Genomic DNA, 22,499 nt, shown 5'->3' with positions numbered 1-22,499 from the left:
CACACGCTTGATTATTGTGGAACATCTCTTGGGCGCATGGTTACTAGCAAATACCCCTCACAGATGAATCATGACACCTCACCACCTTCAACACACCATTCAGAAGGTACAGATATCTTTCCTTTTCATTTGGAATAAACAGGGGCCGAGAGGTTTTCCACAAGTATCAGGCGTGTGTGTCTAGTCAGCCATCTTTATTACTTTGAACCATCAACTTCCTGTTCCACCAGGTGGCAGTATAATCATATCATTACATCCAGTAGCCATACCATTACCGAACCATACTGTACTTGTTTATCCAGATCGCCTGCTAACTGGCATACATAGACACACGGGACCGGTAGATGCTCACTGTCAAGCCATCAGCTATAACTCCCCTTATACAGCACACTCTTTTATAACCGCACACACACACACACACACACACACACACACACACACACACACACACACACACACACACACACACACACACACACACACACACACACACACACACACACACACACACACACACACACACACACAAAATCTGGGATCTGATGCTTTGGACTTTTGATAATGGCACTGTTTGTCAGATTATCATGGTTTACTGCAGTATAATAGGTTTATTGTGTGCGTGTACCCTCGGATGCCTTTACTGAAACTGAGTAGAAAGCCTGTGACAGACACACACACACACTCCTATTCCATCCATAATGAGCTCAGCCTATCCAAGAGCCAACTGGCAGCCTCACAGATCACCGCTATAGAATTGCCAGAGCAATATGACACTCGCTAGGGCACTACTATATGTGGGTGTGTGGCTGCAATTTCCCAAAAGTGTCTAACCACTAAGTTACACTACTATTGCACAGTGGTAAACTGTTGTTTTTGGCATCATTAAATCACAATACTATTTACAGATGAGTTCATTAATAATAAGTATAAAAAAAACTTTATTTGTTTATGCCCATACACAAGCTCAGTCCAACGTGCTTTACAATATAGCACAGCTTTGATTCCAACGGTCACCCCAGCGTGATTTAGTGCTTCCAACCCCTCTTAAATATTGTGTGTGTTTGAGCTACAGACTTCTGGAGTTTTGCATTGGATTTGTCTATTTCTTCTGCATCGGTGACACCAACCATTAGCCTGATTGACGGGGTTGAACTAAAGCAGTGTTTGTGAGACAAGGGCGGATCCAGAAAATGACCCTTCTCACAAAAATGTCTGTAAAGTCCGAATGAGCTACAATCTATTAAGACCCCACTATAACGCGCATATCCGTTTTGCTCTATGCCACTTACAAGCTACACAAGAGTCGTTAGAAGGTAAGGGATTAGTCTACATAGAGGATCATAGGAAATCCCAGGACATAGTGCCTGCGATACTGCAATAAGCTCACATAGTTATTCCAAACTCCACACAGTTGTCACTGACTAGTTGGATATTCATTTCCCACTGAGCAAACCATTTCTGTTGAAGGAATGTAGTGAATTTCAGCTTTTTCACTGTGGGAATCCCTAGGACCATAGAAGTTCAAAGAGAAGGTAGAAACACAAAAGGTAGACAAGAATAGGGTATAAAAACAATGTGGTGGTACTAAAAGATGGACAAAACAATAAAAACATGATCATATTAATGTTGCTTTAGTGTTGACAGCATGAGAGCATTTCTGTTCATTGTTTTGACACACAGTAATTGATATGATTTCATTAGTTGAGAAAGACATTGGCATTGGCTGGTGCAGAGGCCCCACCCATCACGTGGAAAGCCAGTAACGAAGTACCAAATCTCCATTGACATGTGCTGTGGACATAGGGAGGATTTGGTCACATCGGTCTCAGCCATTAAATGTTAAGGAAAACAACAGGGGCATACATATATCCACAGCAGCTGTCTCCCCTCACATGAAGATGAGCTTCTGTGTCCTGGCAATGTCCACCGGTGACCTGAGCTCCTCTTCTCCGTAAAGTGGTTGATGCTTGTGCTTCCATAACACCATGATGATGCGTACAATAAATATGACACTGGTTATGGCCAAGATGACGGCTGGAAAAGAGATGATGCGTCAGGTATGGTAGACATAAGAATCATGGAAAAGTCACCTCAGTGACTGCCGATAGTGATACACACATAACAGTGACACTGGTGAAGATAGTGTAAACATTGCCAATAGCATAGACTATAACCCATTCTCATTATACTTACACATAGTAAATATAACAGCTTCTCAGTTGCAGTTAAGGATGATGTGTTTGTACAAGACCCATGGGAATCTACTAATAGTATAAACGCCCTACAGGTGTTCTCTTCCCTGTAGGTGTAATTTTAGGAGTCATTCAGGACATAGGGCCTACCAGACATGATGTCTATGTGGGTACCGGGCGTGGCTGGATTGGCCACACTCGCTGCCAACACCAGGATCACCACAGGGTACACTGTGAGGATGTAGCGCACGTGCTTATCCAGGTACCAGTTCTCTATGACAAACCTGAGAGAGTTATAAGGAGGAAGAAAATCTTCTTTTTTTTTAAGTCTCATGCTTACAACAAGTGGATAGAAGGAAAGGGTTCTGGTGATTGTACGGTGTCCCTAAGTGGCAAATTAGCTTTTAAATTTGCCCCTTAGGGCCATTGTATCATTGTCATGCCAATGTCATAGTTTATATACGTTGTATATATATATATATATCAAGCAAATGTACTGTTCGTCAATTTGCAACGGAAATATTACTGGCAAAGCAGAAATGATTTATTAAGCCATGTGGTTTATTGATTCAATACCACTTTGGTGAATTGAGAGGTTAGATACAAGTTAGGAACAAACTCTCACCATCCTATGAGTCCCAATTGGAGCAGCACTAGTACCATTATGGCAGCATCTGTCTTGGGTATTGGGGTTTGATGGTCTAAAACAACGGTCAAGTGTAAAAAGGTAGCCACAGCCCACCATGTTGCATACAAAGCCACTCCGTTTTGCACCTGTAATAGAGTTAACAGATATGGTGTCCGTATTAGGACAGCTTCAGTCCTTCTGAAACTGAGGTTGTCCTAATATGGACACCATAAACTAATGGCACATGTCTGTAACAAAAAGCACACTTGTGGAAGGTTTCTGTAAGCAATGCAATGGTCTTGGAGAATCATAGAAAAAAGTTGAAATGATTGTACCAATATTCGAATGAGCCAGAGATCATTGTTGTGATATTTGTGGAGCCACGCTCCATAGACGACCAGTCCGCAGCAGGAGAACATGATAATCACGCAATTTGAGATGGCCTGTAATGCTGTGATCAGCAGCGTTGGCACCATCTTTCTATGACACACACAGAAGCTAGAAAACGTAATTTGTCTTGAAGTATATAAGTTAGTTCCTTATATTCAATGTAGAAACTCAAAACATCAAAACCTAAGGTTACTTACGTAACCCTGGTTCTATGAGAATATGAGATATACGGGATATGCCTGGGCGTGTCCAAAAGCTCAAACAAAAAACGCACAGCGTCTGTTGGAGACAGACAGGTCAAGTAGCAAATGAGGTGAGCCCCTCTCCTCCATAAAGGAACCAACTCGTCCGCCAATTGGTCATTCTCAAGCAAGCAGGGAAAATTGGTGAGACATCTCCCTCATATTCTCACAGAACCGAGGTTACGCAAGTAACCTTAAGTTCTATTTCAAATGCTTGTTTGGGTGTCTCACTTTGGGATTTGGCCAACTCCAGTCACGCAGACATGCTCTCCAAAGCCAGGGTAGTGCTAACATGACCCCTCAGAGGCTCCGACACTGAAGAAAGTATGCACCAATGAAGGTGCAGTGACGTCCAGTCGGCTAAAAACCTCATACAAATATGAAGGGTGGCCCAACATTCCACCGAGCAAATCTCTTTTAAAGAGATGCATTTGAACAGTGCCCAAGAGGTAGCCAAGCCTCTGGTGGAATGACCGCTCAGGCCATCAAGGGGCTGTTAACCCTTACTATTATATGTTAATATACGGTGCCCTTCTTCTGTGGAATTGAAGGGTGCTGGGTGGAAAGTCATAAGCTCCAAGGCGAGACAATTGTAATTGCCACTGACCTTAGGCATGAAGTCGGGGTTACCTTGGAAAACCTTTGGGTCAATCTGTAGGCACAAAGGATGGACTGACATCATGACGACATCGAGCTTGCTACTCTTCAAATTGGTTGTTTGTTTTGGTTGTGTTTCAGATTATTTTGTGCCCAATATAAACGGTAAATAATGTATTGTGTCATTTTAGAGTCACTTTTATTGTAAATAAGAATATAATATGTTTTGAAACACTTCTACATTAAAGTGGATGCTACCATGAGTACAGATCATCCTGAATGAATCGTGAATAATGATGAGTGAGAAGGTTACAGACGCACACATATCATACCCTGCCAGAAAAGCTAACCTCCCCTGTTATTGTAATGGTGAGAGGTTAGCATGTCTTGGGGGTATGATATTTGCTCTAGTTGATAGACTGTTTTTTGGTTTGGGGACAGTGCTCGGTAGTGACTGACAAGTTGACTTCCTGCCTCGGTTGCTTGTGAGAGCGCGGAGGGGAGAGCAGTGGCACGGGGGGGGGGACTCGCCTTCCCTGTAAGCGGATGCATAGAAAGGAGCAGCTGCATGAGAGGTATGGTTCTAGGAGCACAGATGGGCCTCTCCCCCATTTTTATGGGGGGTAAAGTCTGTACTCCACCGAGAAGAGGCAGGGCAGGACACGGAGTGAATTGTTGGCTGCCCATCCTGGGGAGTCATGTTGGCGGGACCTGTCAGGGACCTATCTGGGACCTGTCCTAACTGTCTGCCTCAGTTAGGAGAGCCGAACTGTGGGTTTGCAGCCAGCTGCATTGCTGGGGGCTTTGCGTTACGAAAAACCCTGGTGACAGCAAGTTGCCTTCTCATTCACATGAATGTACGATGGTGCGAAAAGTACAAATCAATCACAGAATAACAGCCAAGGACTTTGTGAAGATGCTGGAGGAAACGGGTACAAAAGTATCTATATCCACAGTAAAACGAGTCCTATATCGCATAACCTGAAACTGCACATAGGGACAAAGATCGTACAGTACTTTTTGGAGAAATATCCTCTGGTCTGATGAAACAAAAATATAACTGTTTGGCCATAATGACCATCGTTATGTTTGGAGGAAAAACAGGGATGCTTGCAAGCTGAAGAACACCATCCCAACCGTGAAGCACGGGGGTGGCATCATCATGTTGTGGGGGTGGCATCATCATGTTGTGGGGGTGCTTTGCTGCAGGAGGGATTGGTGCACTTCACAAAATAGATGGCATGATGAGGTAAGAAAATGATGTGTATATATTGAAGCAACATCTCAAGACATCAGTCACGAAGTTAAAATGGGTCTTCCAAATGGACAAGGACCCCAAGCATACTTCCAAAGTTGTGGCAAAATGGCTTAAGGACAACAAAGTCCAGGTATTGGAGTGGCCATCACAAAGCCCTGACCTCAATCCTATAGAAAATTTGTGGGCAGAACTGAAAAAGCTTGTGCGATCAAGGAGGCCTACAACCTGACTCGGTTACACCAGCCCTGTCAGGGGGAATCTGTGGGAAGCTTGTGGAAGGCTACCCAAAACGTTTGACCCAAGTTAAACAATTTAAAGACAATGCTACCAAATACTAATTGAATGTACTGTATGTAAACTTCTGACCCACTGGGAATGTGATGACAGAAATAAAAGCTGAAATAAATCATTCTCTCTACAATTATTCTGACATTTCACATTCTTAAAATAAAGTGGTGATCCTAACTGACCTAAGACAGGGAAATTGTACTAGGATTAAATGTCAGGAATTGTAAAAAACTGATTTAAATGTATTTGACGACAGTGTATGTAATCTTCCAACTTCAACTGTATATTATATATAAAAATATACACACAGTGCATTAGTAAAGTATTTAGACCCCTGGACTTTTCCCATATTTTTGTTAAGTTACAGCCTTATTCTAAAATGGTTTAAATTGTTTTAAGTAAAAACAGGTTTTTCGAAATGTTTTCAAATGTATTAAAAAAACTACTGAAATATCACATTTACAAAAGTATTCAAACCCTTTACTCAGTGCTTTGTTGAAGTACTATTGGCAGCAATTACCGGCTTGAGTCTTCTTGGGTGTGATGCTCCAAGATCGGGAACACCTGTATTTGGTGAGTTTCTTCCAAGCTTCTCTGCAGATCCTCTCAAGCTCAGTCAGGTTGGATGGGTAGCGTTGCAGCACAGGGTTCAAGTCCTGGCTGTGGCTGGGCCACTCAAGGACATTCAGAAACTTATCCCGGAGCCACTGTCTTTGCTGTGTGCTCAGGGTTGTTGTCCTGTCGGAAGGTAAACCTTAGCCCCATTCTGATGTCCTGAGCGCTCTGGAGCAGGTTTTCATCAAGGATCTCTCTGTACTTTGCTCTGTTTATCTTTCCCTCGATCCTGACTAGTCTCCCAGTCCCTTGCTGCTGAAAAACATCCCCACAGCATGATATTTCCAACACCATGCTTCACTGTAGGGATGGTGCCAGGTTTCCTCCAGACGTGACGCTTGGCATTCAGTCCAAAGAGTTCAATCTTGGTTTAACCACAGAGAATCTTCTTTCTCATGGTTTGAGAGTCTTTAGGTGCCTTTTGGCTAACACCAAGTGAGCTGTCATGTGCCTTTTACTGAGGAGTGGCTTCCGTCTGGCCACTCTACCATAAAGGCTACATTGGTTGAGTGCTGCAGAGATGGTTGTCCTTCTGGAAGGTTCTCTTCCTCTGGAGTTCTGTCTGAGTGAATTTAAGGTTCTTGGTCACCACCCTGACCAGGACCCTTCTCCCCCGATTGCTCAGTTTGGTCGGGCTGCCAGCTCTAGGAAGTGTCTTGGTGGTTCCAAATTTATCCCATTCAAGAATGGAGACAACTGTGTTCTTGGGGACCTTCAATGCTGCAGACAATTTTTGGTACCCTTCCCCAGATCTGTGCCTCAACACAATCCTGTCTCGCAGCTCTACAGACAATTCCTTCGAACTCATGACTTGGTCTTTGCTTTGACATGCACTGTCAACTGTGGGGCCTGCTATAGACAGGTGTGTGACTTTCCAAATCATGTCCAATCAATTGAACTTACCACAGGTGGACTTCAATCAAGTTGTTGAAACATCTCAAGGATTATCAATGGAAACAATGGACAATCTGAGCTCAATTTCTAGTAGCAAAGGGTCATAGCAAAGGGTCTGAATACATACAGTGCCTTGCGAAAGTATTCGGCCCCCTTGAACTTTGCGACCTTTTGCCACATTTCAGGCTTCAAACATAAAGATATAAAACTGTGTTTTTTTGTGAAGAATCAACAAAAGTGGGACACAATCATGAAGTGGAACGACATTTATTGGATATTTCAAACTTTTTAACAAGTCAAAAACTGAAAAACTGGGCGTGCAAAATTATTCAGCCCCTTTACTTTCAGTGCAGCAAACTCTCTCCAGAAGTTCAGTGAGGATCTCTGAATGATCCAATGTTGACCTAAATGACTAATGATGATAAATACAGTCCACCTGTGTGTAATCAAGTCTCCGTATAAATGCACCTGCACTGTGATAGTCTCAGAGGTCCGTTAAAAGCGCAGAGAGCATCATGAAAAACAAGGAACACACCAGGCAGGTCCGAGATACTGTTGTGAAGAAGATTAAAGCCGGATTTGGATAGAAAAAGATTTCCCAAGCTTTAAACATCCCAAGGAGCACTGTGCAAGCGATAATATTGAAATGGAAGGAGTATCAGACCACTGCAAATCTACCATGACCTTTTGTCCCTCTAAACTTTCAGGTCATACAAGGAGAAGACTGATCAGAGATGCAGCCAAGAGGCCCATGATCACTCTGGATGAACTGCAGAGATCTACAGCTGAGGTGGGAGACTCTGTCCATAGGACAACAATCAGTCGTATATTGCACAAATCTGGCCTTTATGGAAGAGTGGCAAGAAGAAAGCCATTTCTTAAAGATATCCATAAAAAGTGTTGTTTAAAGTTTGCCACAAGCCACCTGGGAGACACACCAAACATGCGGAAGAAGGTGCTCTGGTCAGATGAAACCAAAATTGAACTTTTTGGCAACAATGCAAAACGTTATGTTTGGCGTAAAAGCAACACAGCTCATCACCCTGACCACACCATACCCACTGTCAAACATGGTGGTGGCAGCATCATGGTTTGGGCCTGCTTTTCTTCAGCAGGGACAGGGAAGATGGTTAAAATTGATGGGAAGATGGATGGAGCCAAATACAGGACCATTCTGGAAGAAAACCTGATGGAGTCTGCAAAAGACCTGAGACTGGGACGGAGATTTGTCTTCCAACAAGACAATGATCCAAAACATAAAGCAAAATCTACAATGGAATGGTTCAAAAATAAACATATCCAGGTGTTAGAATGGCCAAGTCAAAGTCCAGACCTGAATCCAATCGAGAATCTGTGGAAAGAACTGAAAACTGCTGTTCACAAATGCTCTCCATCCAACCTCACTGAGCTCGAGCTGTTTTGCAAGGAGGAATGGGAAAACATTTCAGTCTCTCGATGTGCAAAACTGATAGAGACATACCCCAAGCGACTTACAGCTGTAATCGCAGCAAAAGGTGGCGCTACAAAGTATTAACTTAAGGGGGCTGAATAATTTTGCACGCCCAATTTTTCAGTTTTTGATTTGTTAAAAAAGTTTGAAATATCCAATAAATGTCGTTCCACTTCATGATTGTGTCCCACTTGTTGTTGATTCTTCACAAAAAATACAGTTTTATATCTTTATGTTTGAAGCCTGAAATGTGGCAAAAGTTCGCAAAGTTCAAGGGGGCCGAATACTTTCGCAAGGCACTGTATATACACACACAAAATATACACGAAATACCCCATAATGACAAAGTGAAAACAGGTTATTAGAAATGTTTGATGTGTGTGTGTGTGTGTATGAGAGAGGCCTGTAATTTTCATCATAGGTACACTTCAACTATGACAGACAAAATGAGAAAAAATATCCAGAAAATCACATTGTAGGATTTTTAATGAATTTATTTGCAAATTATGGTGGAAAATAAGTATTTGGTCACCTACAAACAAGCAAGATTTCTGGCTCTCACAGACCTGTAACAACTTCTTTAAGAGGCTCCTCTGTCCTCCACTCGTTATCTGTATTAATGGCACCTGTTTGAACTTGTTGTCAGTATAAAAGACACCTGTCCACAACCTCAAACAGTCACACTCCAAACTCCACTATGGCCAAGACCAAAGAGCTGTCAAAGGACACCAGAAACAAAATTGTAGACCTGCACCAGGCTGGGAAGACTGAATCTGCAACAGGTAAGCAGCTTGGTTTGAAGAAATCAACTGTGGGAGCAATTATTAGGAAATGGAAGACATACAAGACCACTGATAATCTCCCTCGATCTGGGGCTCCACGCAAGATCTCACCCCGTGGGGTCAAAATGATCACAAGAACGGTGAGCAAAAATACCAGAACCACATGGGGGGACCTAGTGAATGACCTGCAGAGAGCTGGGACCAAAGTAACAAAGCCTACCATCAGTAACACACTATGCCGCCAGGGACTCAAATCCTGCAGTGCCAGACGTGTCCCCCTGCTTAAGCCAGTACATGTCCAGGCCCGTCTGAAGTTTGCTAGAGAGCATTTGGATGATCCAGAAGGAGATTGGGAGAATGTCATATGGTCAGATGAAACCAAAATAGACATTTTTGGTAAAAACTCAACTCGTCCTGTTTGGAGGACAAAGAATGCTGAGTTGCATCCAAAGAACACCATACCTACTGTGAAGCATGGGGGTGAAAACATCATGCTTTGGGGCTGTTCTTCTGCAAAGGGACCAGGACGACTGATCCGTGTAAAGGAAAGAATGAATGGGGCCATGTATCGTGAGATTTTGAGTGAAAACCTCCTTCCATCAGCAAGGGCATTGAAGATGAAACGTGGCTGGGTCTTTCAGCATGACAATGATCCCAAACACACCGCCCGGGCAACGAAGGAGTGGCTTCGTAAGAAGCATTTCAAGGTCCTGGAGTGGCCTAGCCAGTCTCCAGATTTCGACCCCATAGAAAATCTTTGGAGGGAGTCGAAAGTCCGTGTTGCCCAGCAACAGCCCCAAAACATCATTGCTCTAGAGGAGATCTGCATGGAGGAATTGGCCAAAATACCAGCAACAGTGTGTGAAAACCTTGTGAAGACTTACAGAAAACGTTTGACCTCTGTCATTGCCAACAAAGGGTATATAACAAAGTATTGAGTTAAACTTTTGTTATTGACCAAATACTTATTGTCCACCATAATTTGCAAATAAATTCATTAAAAATCATACAATGTGATTTTCTGGATATTTTTTTCTCATTTTGTCTGTCATAGTTGAAGTGTACCTATGATGAAAATTACAGGCCTCTCTCATCTTTTTAAGTGGGAGAACTTGCACAATTGGTGGCTGACTAAATACTTTCTTGCCCCACTGTATATTTATATAGAGTACCAGTCAAAAGTTTAAACAACTACTCATTCAAGGGTTTACCTTTATTTTTACTATTTTCTAGGTTGTAGAATAATAGTGAAGACATCAAAACTATGAATTAACATATATGGAATCATGTAGTAACCAAAAAAAGTGTTAAACAAATCAAAAAATATTTCATATTTGAGATTTTCCAAAGTAGCTACCCTTTGCCTTGATGACAGCTTTGCACACTCTTGGCATTCTCTCAACCAGCTTCATGAGGTAGTCACCTGGAATGCATTTCAATTAACAGTGTGCTTTGTTAAGAGTTAATTCATGGAATGTATTTCATTCTTAATGTGTTTCAGCCAATCAGTTGTGACAAGGTAGGGGTGGTATACAGAAGATAGTCATATTTGGTAAAATACCAAGTCCATATGATGGCAAGAACAGCTCAAATAAGCAAAGAGAAACGACAGTCCATCATTACTTTAAGACATGAAGGTCAGTCAATCTGGAGAATTTCAAGAACTTTGAGTTTCTTCAAGTGCAGTCGCAAAAACCCTATGATGCAGTTGCACTATGATGAAACTGGCTCTCACGAGGACAGCCACAGGAAAGGAAGACATAGAGTTAGCTCTGCTGCAGAGGATATGTTCATTCGATTTACCAGCTTCAGAAATTGCAGCCCAAATAAATGCTGCAAAGAAACCATTACTAAAGGACACCAATTAGAAGAGACTTGCTTGGGCCAAGAAACACGAGCAATCTCTGCATGTGTGGTTCCCACCATGAAGCATGGAGGAGGAGGTGTGATGGTGCTTTGCTGGTGACACCGTCAGTGATTCATTTAGAATTCAAGGCACACTTAACCTATCACTGCTCAGGAGAAGACCCAATTCCTGACATTTAATCCTAGTAAAAAATCCCTGTTTTAGGTCAGTTAGAATCACCACTTTATTTTAAGAATGTGAAATGTCAGAATAAGAGTAGAGAGAATGATTTATTTCAGCTTTTATTTCTTTCATCACATTCCCAGTGGGTCAAAAGTTTACATACACTCAATTAGTATTAATGGTAGCATTAATACAATGGTAGCATTGTCTTCAAATTGTTTAACTTGGGTCAAACATTTTGGGTAGCCTTCCACAAGCTTCACACAATACGTTGGGTGAATTTAGGCCCATTCCTCCTGACAGAGCTGGTGTAACTGAGTCAGGTTTGTAGGCCTCCTTGCTCGCACATGCTGTTTCAGTTCTGCCCACACATTTTCTATAGTATTGAGGTCAGGGCTTTGTGATGGCCACTCTAATACCTTGACTTTGTTGTCCTTAAGCCATTTTGCCTCAACTTTGGAAGTATGCTTGGGGTCCTTGTCCATTTGGAAGACACATTTGCGACCAAGCTTTAACTTCCTGATGTCTTGAGATGTTGTTTCAATATATGCACATAATTTTTCTACCTCATGTTGCCATCTATTTTGTGAAGTGCACCAGTCCCTCCTGCAGCAAAGCACCCCCATAACATGATGCTGCCACCCCTGTGCTTCATGGTTGGGATGGTGTTCTTCAGCTTACAAACCTCCCCCGTTTTCCTCTAAACATATTGATGGCCATTATGGCCAAACAGTTATATTTTTGTTTCATCAGACCAGAGGACATTTCTCCAAAATGTACGATCTTTGTCCCCATGTGCAGTTGCCACCAATAGTCTGGCTTTTTTTATTGCGGTTTTGAAGCAGTGGCTTCTTCCTTGCTGAGCGGCCTTTCAGGTTCTGTGTATATAGGACTTGTTTTACTATGGATTTCGATACTTTTGTACCTGTTTCCTCCAGCATCTTCACAAGGTCCTTTGCTGTTGTTCTGGGATTGTTTTGCACTTTTCGCACCAAAGTACATTCATCTCTAGGAGACAGAACTTATCTCCTTCCTGAGCGGTATGATGGCTGCGTTGTCCCCTGGTGCTTTTACCTGTGTAGTACTGTTTATACATATGAATGTGGTACCTTCAGGCATTTAGAAATTGCTTACAAGGATGAACCAGACTGAGCTCTTGGCTGATTTATTTTGATTGTCTCATGATGTCAAGCAAAGAGGCACTGAGTTTGAAGATAGGCCTTGAAATGACATCATGACATCATTTTCTGGAATTTTCCAAGCTGTTTAAAGGCACAACTTAGTGTATGTAAAATTCTGACCCACTGGAATTGTGACACAGTGATTTATAAGTGAAATAATCTGTAAATAATTGTTGGGAAAATGACTTGTGTCATGCACAAAGTAGATGTCTGAACCAACTTGCCAATACTGTAGTTTGTTTACAAGAAATTTGTGGAGTGGTTGAAAAATGAGTTTTAATGGCTCCAACCTAAGTGTATGTAAAAGAAAATAAAGAAACAGTGGCGGGGACCATGATTTGTAATAGTTTCAACTGCAGATTGCAGCTAGTGAGAGATGTTAGCTAAAGCCTTGTGTCGATGGCTAAACAAATCTCGATAGCTAGCCGTGTGATGCTAGCTAAACGGAGACTGACAAGAAAAAAAAATTCTACTCAAAGCAAAACCTTTTCGTTCAGTACGCAACACTATTGTCAGAATCTGAAGTCCTATGTTCAGCAGTGTTAACCTCATAGTTCGCCTGACAACGGTTTGCTAGGAAACCAGAAATCTAGTCTTGACGAGGAGAACTTTTTGAAGATTCCACAAGAAGGAGAGGTGAGAAAGACCAGTTGGCGGTTACTTCGAGCTTGTGGACACACCCAGGCATATCCCATAGTGAGACATCGAAACGAGTATTTGAAATAGGACCAAATGTTTTATATTATCGTACAGTAAATACACCTAAATATATAAACACTTACTCTTTGTCGTACAGAAATAACCATGCCATATTCAACATGCTATTTACGATCCAGGACAAGTAGAATCCATAGGGCAGGACAGCAGGAGAGGTGTACATCCATGTATAAGCTTCCCTAAGGAACAAGACCATCATCATCATCATAATTAATAACATCCTCATCATCATAATTAATAACAGCATCATCATCATCAGGGCCAGGAGTAGGGTTGCAAAATTCCACTAACTTTTCCTAAGTGTCCTGGTTTTCCAGAAACCCCGGTTGGAAGATTCATGTAATTGGGAGGGAATAAGCACACATTCTGGAAAACCAGGGAATTTGGAGAAATTCTGCAACCCTAGCCAGGACAATCACACTTTCTGAACTTTAAAAATACACTTTTGTTTTGTCTCACAATAAATACAGACCAGTGATTTATTTTCTTATTCCACGTCAGTTAGCCTGAATGCCAGTCTGTTTTTACTCTCTTGCCAACTCCTTATAGAATTGTCATTTTTGGCTTGACAATGAGTGACAAGGATTATAGCAAGATAGCAGGAACAGATCTGGGACCAGGCTAATATCCAGTGCAAAGTTGATTGAATTCCAGCCAGGTTTTGGGAAGGCAAATGACCAAAATGTCAGAAGGACCCATGTTTAAATGAGTTGTTTTGGTGTCAACGAGAGTTTAGCTTTAATGTACAGTATCTTACCTTCTACGGAGATTGTGTATCAGATAGATGAACATGCCGATCAACCAGATGTTAAGGACATCCCATAGAAAGAGTACCCATCTATCTGGGGTTAGGTGCGTTGTGGACTTGCTCAGTACATACTGTGTGGTTTGCATGAAAGCACCTGCATGTTCAAACACACTGGTTACAAAATATTACAGTATATTTCAAACAGATGTCATTGACTTGAAGTGGACTGTAAGAATTCACCTGTCCAGGGCCCAAATAGAGCCAATATGTTGAATGTCAGTGCAATTAGATAGCTGACTAGGGCCAGAAGCATTAGCAGAGCACGGACTGAGATGCAATCTCCCATGGTCAGTATCTACGGACAGAAGTACAGAAGTCATTTCAGTCATTTCAGTACAGAAGTCATTTCAGTACAGAAGTCATTTCAATAAATGTCCGTGCCTTCATTTCAGAAGTCATATTAGTCAGAAGCCGCTCTTCATTTCGCTACATCAATAACATCTTGATTATTATTGACACCTTATACATCAACCAATTAAATAGTTTAGATGTCTGTGCTTTACCCCGCTGCACCACATTAGGCAGTTTGTTTTGTTTCAGAATGTCTCTCAGACATCCCTATTCCACATTGTTACCCTGCAACAGTGCATGGACTGTTCCCAGTACAATTAAGTGGATTGTTCCGAAATTAGGCTGATGAAGGCTGATGAACATGTGTGAAATAAAAATATCTTACCTTACTGTGGTGGCCCTGAAATATGGTTAATCCCGTCTAGGATACACCTTCCAGAATGTTCTGTGGAAAAAGTTTTCAACAGATTGTCCCCAGTTGCTCCCACACAGGAGAGTAGGTGGACGCAGCACGCATTAGGTTCACAGTATTCAGGACAGTCCGTGCTACTCGTGCTATCTCCACAAATCATAGATAGATCGGGCCCCGTGGCTGGAGAGAGATATGAGTGAAAGTAGGAGAGACTCCTCCTCTTTCTCCATTCACAAGCCCACATGAAGTCATAATTGAAGGACAATCCGCGCCGTTGTGTCGGGGACAAGCCGTGTCATTGTTGTGATAATGTCAACCCTTACCCAACGGTGAATAGGTCACATGGCTTAGGAACATTGTGGAAAACAAAACAAACTGCCGTATGCTGTCTAGTGACATAGATCACCTCAATGTCATGTCATTGAATAATAGAAGAGCCTGTACCTCACTCAGATATCTTAACAATCGAACTGGCTGATGTATTCTATGGGGCCACAAGGTGTCAGAGCTGCTGTAGGTTTTATAACCGTGTTGTAACAGCATGGGATATACAGCCTTATACCACACAGTGTTGCTCGCCATTACATTAGATCACACCAGTAGACATACAGTGCATTTAGTATACTACCATGGGAGTAGTTTCTGCCGTCAGTTCATTGTTCCGCCAGACAGCATGACCTGCAGCTCAATTCCTGTTTACGTGTGTATTGCTTTTGAAACACATCACTGAGCTATTAACAAAAAGATCCTACCAAGCCCTATGTCAACACTGGCACTAACTGGGCAAGGTTTCTTCATCTCAAGCATAATGTTTCTAATAGATTTACTGAAGAACTAACAGAGTTGCAGTGATTTTTCACTACTGTCCGGGCAGCGTAGAGTAACTACAGTACATTGTGTACTGAAGGGTAATTGAGACCATGTTCTTGTTCACCATTTGATTATATTTTTTCTGCTCTGGCGGGGAGGAGGCGGGCACTGTGGCACTGGTCGGTTGGCGTTCCACCTCCCGACGGAGTCCTCGACCCAGAGAACCTGCTCTGTCCATGCATTGACGGCTCACGCGTCCTGCGCCAGATGTTGCCCCATGGTGCAGGGCGCTTTAAACGCTCTGCATAATTAATGAAGCACTCCCCAGGGACGCCCGGGATTAAGCGCTTATGAGCTCTCATGCACACTCTCTTTCTCTCTCACACACACACACACACACACACACACACACACACACACACACACACACACACACACACACACACACACACACACACACACACACACACACACACACACACACACACACACACACACACACACACACACACGCCTGCAGGAACGCACGGCATCCATGCACAGGCAGGCAACCAGGCAGGCACACACACACACACAAGTAAGCACTCACACGCATGTGTTGTTTGTCCTTTTGAAGATAATTATTTTCCTTAAATCACCCTGTGTTTTCCAGAAATCCTGGTTGGAAGATTCTGGATATCCTGTTTATTCCCTCCTATTTACAGAGGTTTTCCAACATGGATTTCTGGAAAACTTGGTAATTTGGGGAAAGTATTTTTGCAACCCTATGCAGATGATAGATATCCCTCCTATCGCTTTTCCCACATCAGAAGTTTATGACCTAAAGAATCCTAGCAGAGATCAAGGCACAATTTATCAGTTGCTCTTAACTAATTCATGTCCAATTACATACACGCCATCTTTCATCATTCATATGATGGATACTGCTCGCGACAATTCTATCAATATCTGTCACGGACTGATCTGTGATTCAAGCACTATTAACTAAGAATTTAAGTTACAGAAGGCAAACGCCACTGAAGTAGTCTAAATCATGAACCAAAACATCTGCACAATCTAAGATTGGAATGTTTATTGACAGAGACCATCAAAACGTATTGGTACGCTGTCCATATTAGGACAGCTTCAGTCTCAGAAGTAGTTGTTGAGACTGAGGCTGTCCTAATACGGACACTGTGGACACCGTATATTCGTCTATTAGTTCATCAAATAATATCCCCAATTCTCGATTCCTGCACCATGAAATGCCAAATGAAACATTCCTCTGTTGTTAAATGCCAGACCCTGGACAGGGCAGACAGAATCTATGAAGAATGGTTTCCGCAATGGCTACAACACTGATGCCTTACAGCTACTATCTGGATGTTCAATCAATACAACTATTGTGACTATATGACCATTAATAATGATTTTTAGCGGCATTTGATTTCATACGAATTAATTCCACAGGTACTTATGAATCATTTCCAGGGGCACTTGCCAATTCCATCTGGCCCTAATAAGGTCCCATTGTTTCCATGGCTACAGCGATGATGCCCCACAGTGCTCTCTGTCTGACATCCTCATGCTGGCACCTGCAGTCATAGATCAGCATCACACACTAGACCCGGTTTCAACCTAACCTGCTGGTGACCAGGCAAGTTTGGTTGAGGTGTTTTGTACGCAATAAATACATAATACTGAAGCTAGAAACAACATTACATATAGTGATGTAGTGGTAAAACAAAAATTGGTGGGTAAACGCTGATCGCCATTGGCGATCCCTATACGTTCAATGCTCCTTCTACCCCCCCTCTCTCTCATGGCTCAATGGCTGCAAAGACCTCTCTCTCTCTCTTTAGGAGATTGGACCATTGAGACAGACAAAGTTAAGCCAGTGTCCTGTTTGACTCCTACATGTACAGTTTAATAATTGAAGGGCCGTGACTAACGCGCTGTGTGTTTTCACACTCTTGTTTACCCTCTATCTCTCACTGCAGACCGGGCGGGAGACTTTCATGCTAAATCTGTGTCAGACATTTGCTTTCCCTCTGGAATTAACACAGCACCCAGTGCCACAATTAAGTACTGGTGACCAATAGTGTGGCCTTGGCAGAGATGATGATGATGGAAAACTACAGCGAAACGATGCTATTTTCCTGAAATTCCCTCTCCTGTTAGAGGGAAACACGCATACACACCAGTTCCAATGTGTTACAAACCGGCTCGTAGCCGCAACAAAGAGGGAGACAACGTGGAGATAAAGAAATAACAAACATATTATTAAATAAAGTAAACTATATCCGAGTAACAATGGCGTGTGTCGTCAGTAGTGTATGTGAGTGGACGCATGCATAGATGGTGATAATAAGGGGTGTTGAGAGGTTACAAAACAAATGACACAAAGAAGCCTCAAAATGCCACAGCCAAAACAACAGTATGTTTGCGTGGAGAGAGTCTCTTCAATGTATGGGGGAACCCCGAGCCCGGGTGTACACCATTTCGCTGACAACCCTCACAGCTCCGCCCACCGACATCCTATTAAGGAAAAACCAGAGCAGAGAGAAAGAATTCGAATTCGGCAGACAGAGTGGGACGGTCGTCATCCCTCCCAATCAAGGACCCGGGAACACCAACCAACAAAATACTGCCCTGGTTAAAGCTGCCCCACTGCCCCAACCAACCTCGTCCTCCCCAGACCTCTGCAACCTTTGCGCACAGGAAGCAACCTTTAAGTGGAAAGAATAAAAAAGAGGACAGCAGGGAACAGATGACAGGAGCAACCGAACAACAGGACAAGACAAAACAACACAAAAATAAACAGTGACTGGTCAAGGGGGCGAAACGCAACAGTCACAACACTCGGGGACAACGCACATGAGAAAACGCATGTCCACCTGATCAATAGGACCAGACAACTTAGTTTTTATGAAGAAACTCTATAGAACCGCTGACGGAACGGGTCAGCATCCCCAAAGTCAATATCGTGTTCTATTAAGTTTGTACTGTGTAGGCGTATCCGAAAACAAAACGGGGAAACTCAGAATCAGATCGACCAACTCGTCTCACCTATCAGCAGGTAGATGAGCGAGAAGGCTATCCAAAACATCCAGTGACTCTTCATTTTTCAATCTACCTTGCAGGACGCAATCGCCGGGACCAGGGATATCCTCCGCACCATGCACGGACATAGCATGACAAAAAGAAGAACCCAGTGATGTAACAGTGATGGACAAAATAAACAGGTTTACCCTTTGCGGACTCCCACTGTTTGGCCCCAGAGAAACATGCCTAATAGGGTTTTAGCAGATTTACATGGCACAGTTGGTGCTTTTTCCTCGGTTTAGGAGTGGCAACTAGATAGTCTTGCTCAGTGCACTGGCGCACAACCGTATATGGACTTTGAAACCTGGCTTGAAAACAGAGAACCAACAATTGGCAGCAGAGCACGAACATGGTCACCTGGGCTAAAGTGAAAAGGCTCAGCTCGCCGATCAAATATTCCTTTCATCCTCCCCTGTGAAGATGACCGCTTCTCTTTAACCATCTCACCAGCGGTGTACAGGACTCACTGGAAATCACACACACGTAAGATAACAGGGACTGAGGTGGCTTAGGAGACTTCCAGTCATCCTGGAGCACTGCTAGAAGTCCATGCACACTATGTCCGAACACTAGGTCATTTAGACTGAAACCTGTGCTCTCCTGTGAAACCTCCCTGGTGGCTAAGAGTAACCATAGCAACCCTTCCTCCCAATACTTATCCATCTTCGCACAATATGTTCTCAACAAAGACTTAAGTGTTTGATGAAAACGTTTCAGAGCTCCTTGACTCTGCACAAGATAGGCGCGAGCCATTTTGTGTTTAATATGGAGCCGTTGGAGAACCTGACCAAACAGATTAGAGGTGAAATTAGAACCTTGGTCACTCTGAATAAACTTAATAACCTTAGGGAATCCAAACAGTGAGAAACTGAGACAAAACCTTTAGGCAGCAAGAAACTTAGTGGTCTGACACATCACAGTGAACAGGGAACTACTACCATTCTTAGAGCAAGGCAGAGGGCCAACACAGTCAACAATAAAATATTTAAAAGGCTGGCTGACTACGGGAATAGGAAACAGCAGTACCGGCTTAATAGCTTGATTAGGTTTACCTGTTAATTGACAGGTGTGACAGGTTTTGATGAACGCAGAAACATCTCTCTTTAATCTCTTTAACCTAGGCCAAAATAAATATCTCAGTACGCAAGGTTTTCCTCACGCCCAGAAGTTTTCAGCACCAATTCACAAAACTTAACTGGTACAACAACCTGACCAATAGCCTCTCCCACAAAACGACTTCTGTGAGGCACCCACTTTCTCATCCTGGACATCATCCTGGAGAAAATAGCCATGGGCGACATCTACAAACTGTTCCACAGGCACAATTTGGTCACACAACTCTTCTAATTTGGGGTCAGGCCGTTGCTTCTTGATTAGATCGGAGCGGGCACAGATAAGGAATCACAGGGAAAGTAGTGACAGATTTCTTTGTAACATCATCATTAGTGACAGAAACGAACGGATGTGGGACCGGAGCCGCTAACGCCGTAGGCTTATGTTTAACTTTGGCGTGAGTACTAAATTTAACCTTAGCCCTGACAACAGGACATTCCTTTTTCTCTAATGACCTGAACCCTGACAATAGTGACACTCTTGACAGAAGTCAGCTTTCCCACAGGAGCCAGGCTCAACCCTAGACGAATGACCCTCTGCCTGTGAACCAGAGTATCTCGGTGGGCAAGGCCCACATTTCTCAGAACGTCCCCACACCACTTTTTTGTGAATCAAAACATACTCAGTACTCATCCGCCAAAACCGCAGCTTCAGAGACTGTCTTCGCTTGTCGTTCGTTACTGTACTGGATTGTGTCCTTAAATTGCTCTGGCGTAATCAGATCACACAGCCCCTGCAAAGTCGTAACCGTAGAGGCAGAACACCAACGATTAAACTGTGAAGGTAACTCTTGCGCAAACTCAACATGAGTCTGTTTATCAGCCCTTTTTAAAGTTCTAAATCATTGACGGTAAGCCTCAGGAATCAATTTGTGACTCTGTAACACAGCCGTTTTAACTTTAGCAGAGCTGACACTGTCGGCTACACCAAGAGCTTAATATGCTTCCTGAGCTTTACCAGTCAACACACACTGCAACATTAAGGTGCGATCAGAGTCAGGCCAAATCCTAGTGTCAGAACAACGCTCAAACGCTGAAAATAAAGTCTCAGGGTCCTTCTCATTATATTTTGGTAAGTTTCCAACAATATCAAATATGTCCGGGGCAAAACCGAGAGAGGGGCGACCCCTAGGCAAATCAGGGTCACTTTCCCAAAGCAAACTCTCCCCCGAGAGCTTTCCTTTGCTAACCAATTCTAGCCACTCGTTGCAACTTGATTTTAGCACGCTCCAAATCCTTTTTGAATTCCAATTCCTTTTCATTCTTAACATCAGATCAACCTAACATCATTTTTGTTAGATGTTTACCACTCATTTCAACCAGGTGGTGTTCAGCGATCTTCAACAGCTGTTCTTTAATACACAATTCTAACAGTTCCTCTGATGAACTTGTCTACAAGTAACTGCTTAATTAATTAATTTTGAATTTTACCCCTTTTTCTCCCCAATTTCGTGGTATCCAATTGTTTTAGTAGCTACTATCTTGTCTCATCGCTACAACTCCCGTATGGGCTCGGGAGAGACGAAGGTTAAAAGTCATGCGTCCTCCGATACACAACCCAACCAAGCCGCACTGCTTCTTAACACAGCGCGCATCCAACCCAGAAGCCAGCCGCACCAATGTGTCGGAGGAAACACCGTGCACCTGGCAACCTTGGTTAGCGCGCACTGCGCCCAGCCCGCCACAGGAGTCGCTGGTGCACGATGAGACAAGGATAACCCAACCGGCCAAATCCTCCCTAACATGGACGACGCTAGGCCAATTGTGCGTCACCCCACGGACCTCCCGGTCACGGCCGGTTACGACAGAGCCTGGGCGCGAACCCAGAGTCTCTGGTGGCACAGCTGGCGCTGCAGTACAGCGCCCTTAATACTTAATTTATTTTTGCTCTGCACCTCTGCTGAGCACATCAGAACGGACCATGACAAGAGAAGCGCCAATCACATTGGGCACCACAGGAGAGAGATGATATATATAAAGGAGCTTCCCCAAATCCTACAATAACTCAACCCTAGTCTTTGTGAAGATTTTCTGTGGGTAATTACTCACTGTAACCCGCTGGCATGTAAAAACCCCTCAAGCCACAGATGTGCCCCAGAGACAACTTGCTCCAACCACGAACACCACACAAAAACAACAAACAAAATAACCATGCCCAATGTATTCCAAAAAGGAACACATTTCTAAGCCTAACAGGGGAAAAGAAAGGCTATAGCTCCGTGTAGCAAATGGCACTACCCTGCCCAAATCTCCCAGTATTTGATGTTCGACCAGGTCAACCAGGATATCGGGACATGTCTTGAATACCGGCCACTAGGGGCAACGGTGAGGGTTATTGCTATCAACTATCAACTAAGCCTGCGGCTTGTTAGGCTGTCGTGGGTGGCAGATTGGGGTAAACTGCAAGATCCTGCTCCTGCTTGTTTCAAATGTTTTTGTTTTAACCCTATCCCAAACCTTAAAAGGTCCAATGCAGCCATTTTCATCCAAATATCAAATTATTTCTGGGTAACAATTATATACCTTCCTGTGATTGTTTTCAATTAAAATGGTCAGAAATGAAAGAAAAACGGATTCTTAGCAACAAACAATTTCTCAAGCAGGAATTTTGCTAGGACTGTCTGGGAGTGGTCCAAGTGGGGGAAACTGTTATTGGCAGAGAGGTTTGGAACGTTCGTTATTATTGGTCTATAAATGCATTTTACCGCACAGTGATGTC

At 43.2% G+C, this 22,499-nt stretch overlaps 1 protein-coding gene across 2 annotated transcripts; it reads right to left on the bottom strand.

Annotated features, from left to right (window-relative positions):
• Positions 1-920: 920 nt before the first annotated feature.
• LOC135517503 (uncharacterized) lies at positions 921-14,945 on the bottom strand. 2 transcript variants are annotated; one of them, XM_064941879.1, is made up of 8 exons: positions 14,748-14,945; positions 14,252-14,366; positions 14,021-14,165; positions 13,329-13,442; positions 3,156-3,318; positions 2,818-2,966; positions 2,343-2,476; positions 921-2,034 (listed from the first exon to the last, which is right to left on the bottom strand). In XM_064941879.1, exons 2-8 carry the CDS (start codon positions 14,355-14,357, stop codon positions 1,889-1,891), a joined length of 957 nt encoding a protein of 318 aa, XP_064797951.1. In that variant the 5' UTR covers positions 14,358-14,366; positions 14,748-14,945; the 3' UTR covers positions 921-1,888. The 2 variants fall into 2 exon arrangements, with proteins under 2 accessions (XP_064797951.1, XP_064797952.1); XM_064941880.1 differs by having other exon boundaries at positions 3,156-3,300.
• Between the last annotated feature and the right edge of the window lie 7,554 nt (positions 14,946-22,499).

The sequence above is a fragment of the Oncorhynchus masou genome, chromosome 28, assembly GCF_036934945.1.
Source record: "Oncorhynchus masou masou isolate Uvic2021 chromosome 28, UVic_Omas_1.1, whole genome shotgun sequence".
In the NCBI taxonomy this organism is placed as follows: Eukaryota; Metazoa; Chordata; class Actinopteri; order Salmoniformes; family Salmonidae; genus Oncorhynchus; species Oncorhynchus masou.
Note: the sequence above shows the minus strand (reverse complement) of the source record. Positions and strands in the feature narration are given on the sequence as shown.

Coding starts and splice junctions, on each gene's coding strand:
- LOC135517503 (XM_064941879.1), bottom strand. CDS start 14,357: ATGGGAGATTGCATCTCAGTCCGTGCTCTGCTAATGCTTCTGGCCCTA. Junction 13,443..14,020: donor ATACACAATCTCCGTAGAAG/GTAAGATACTGT, acceptor CTTGTTCCTTAG/GGAAGCTTATACATGGATGT. Junction 2,967..3,155: donor TCTGGCTCATTCGAATATTG/GTACAATCATTT, acceptor ACTCTATTACAG/GTGCAAAACGGAGTGGCTTT.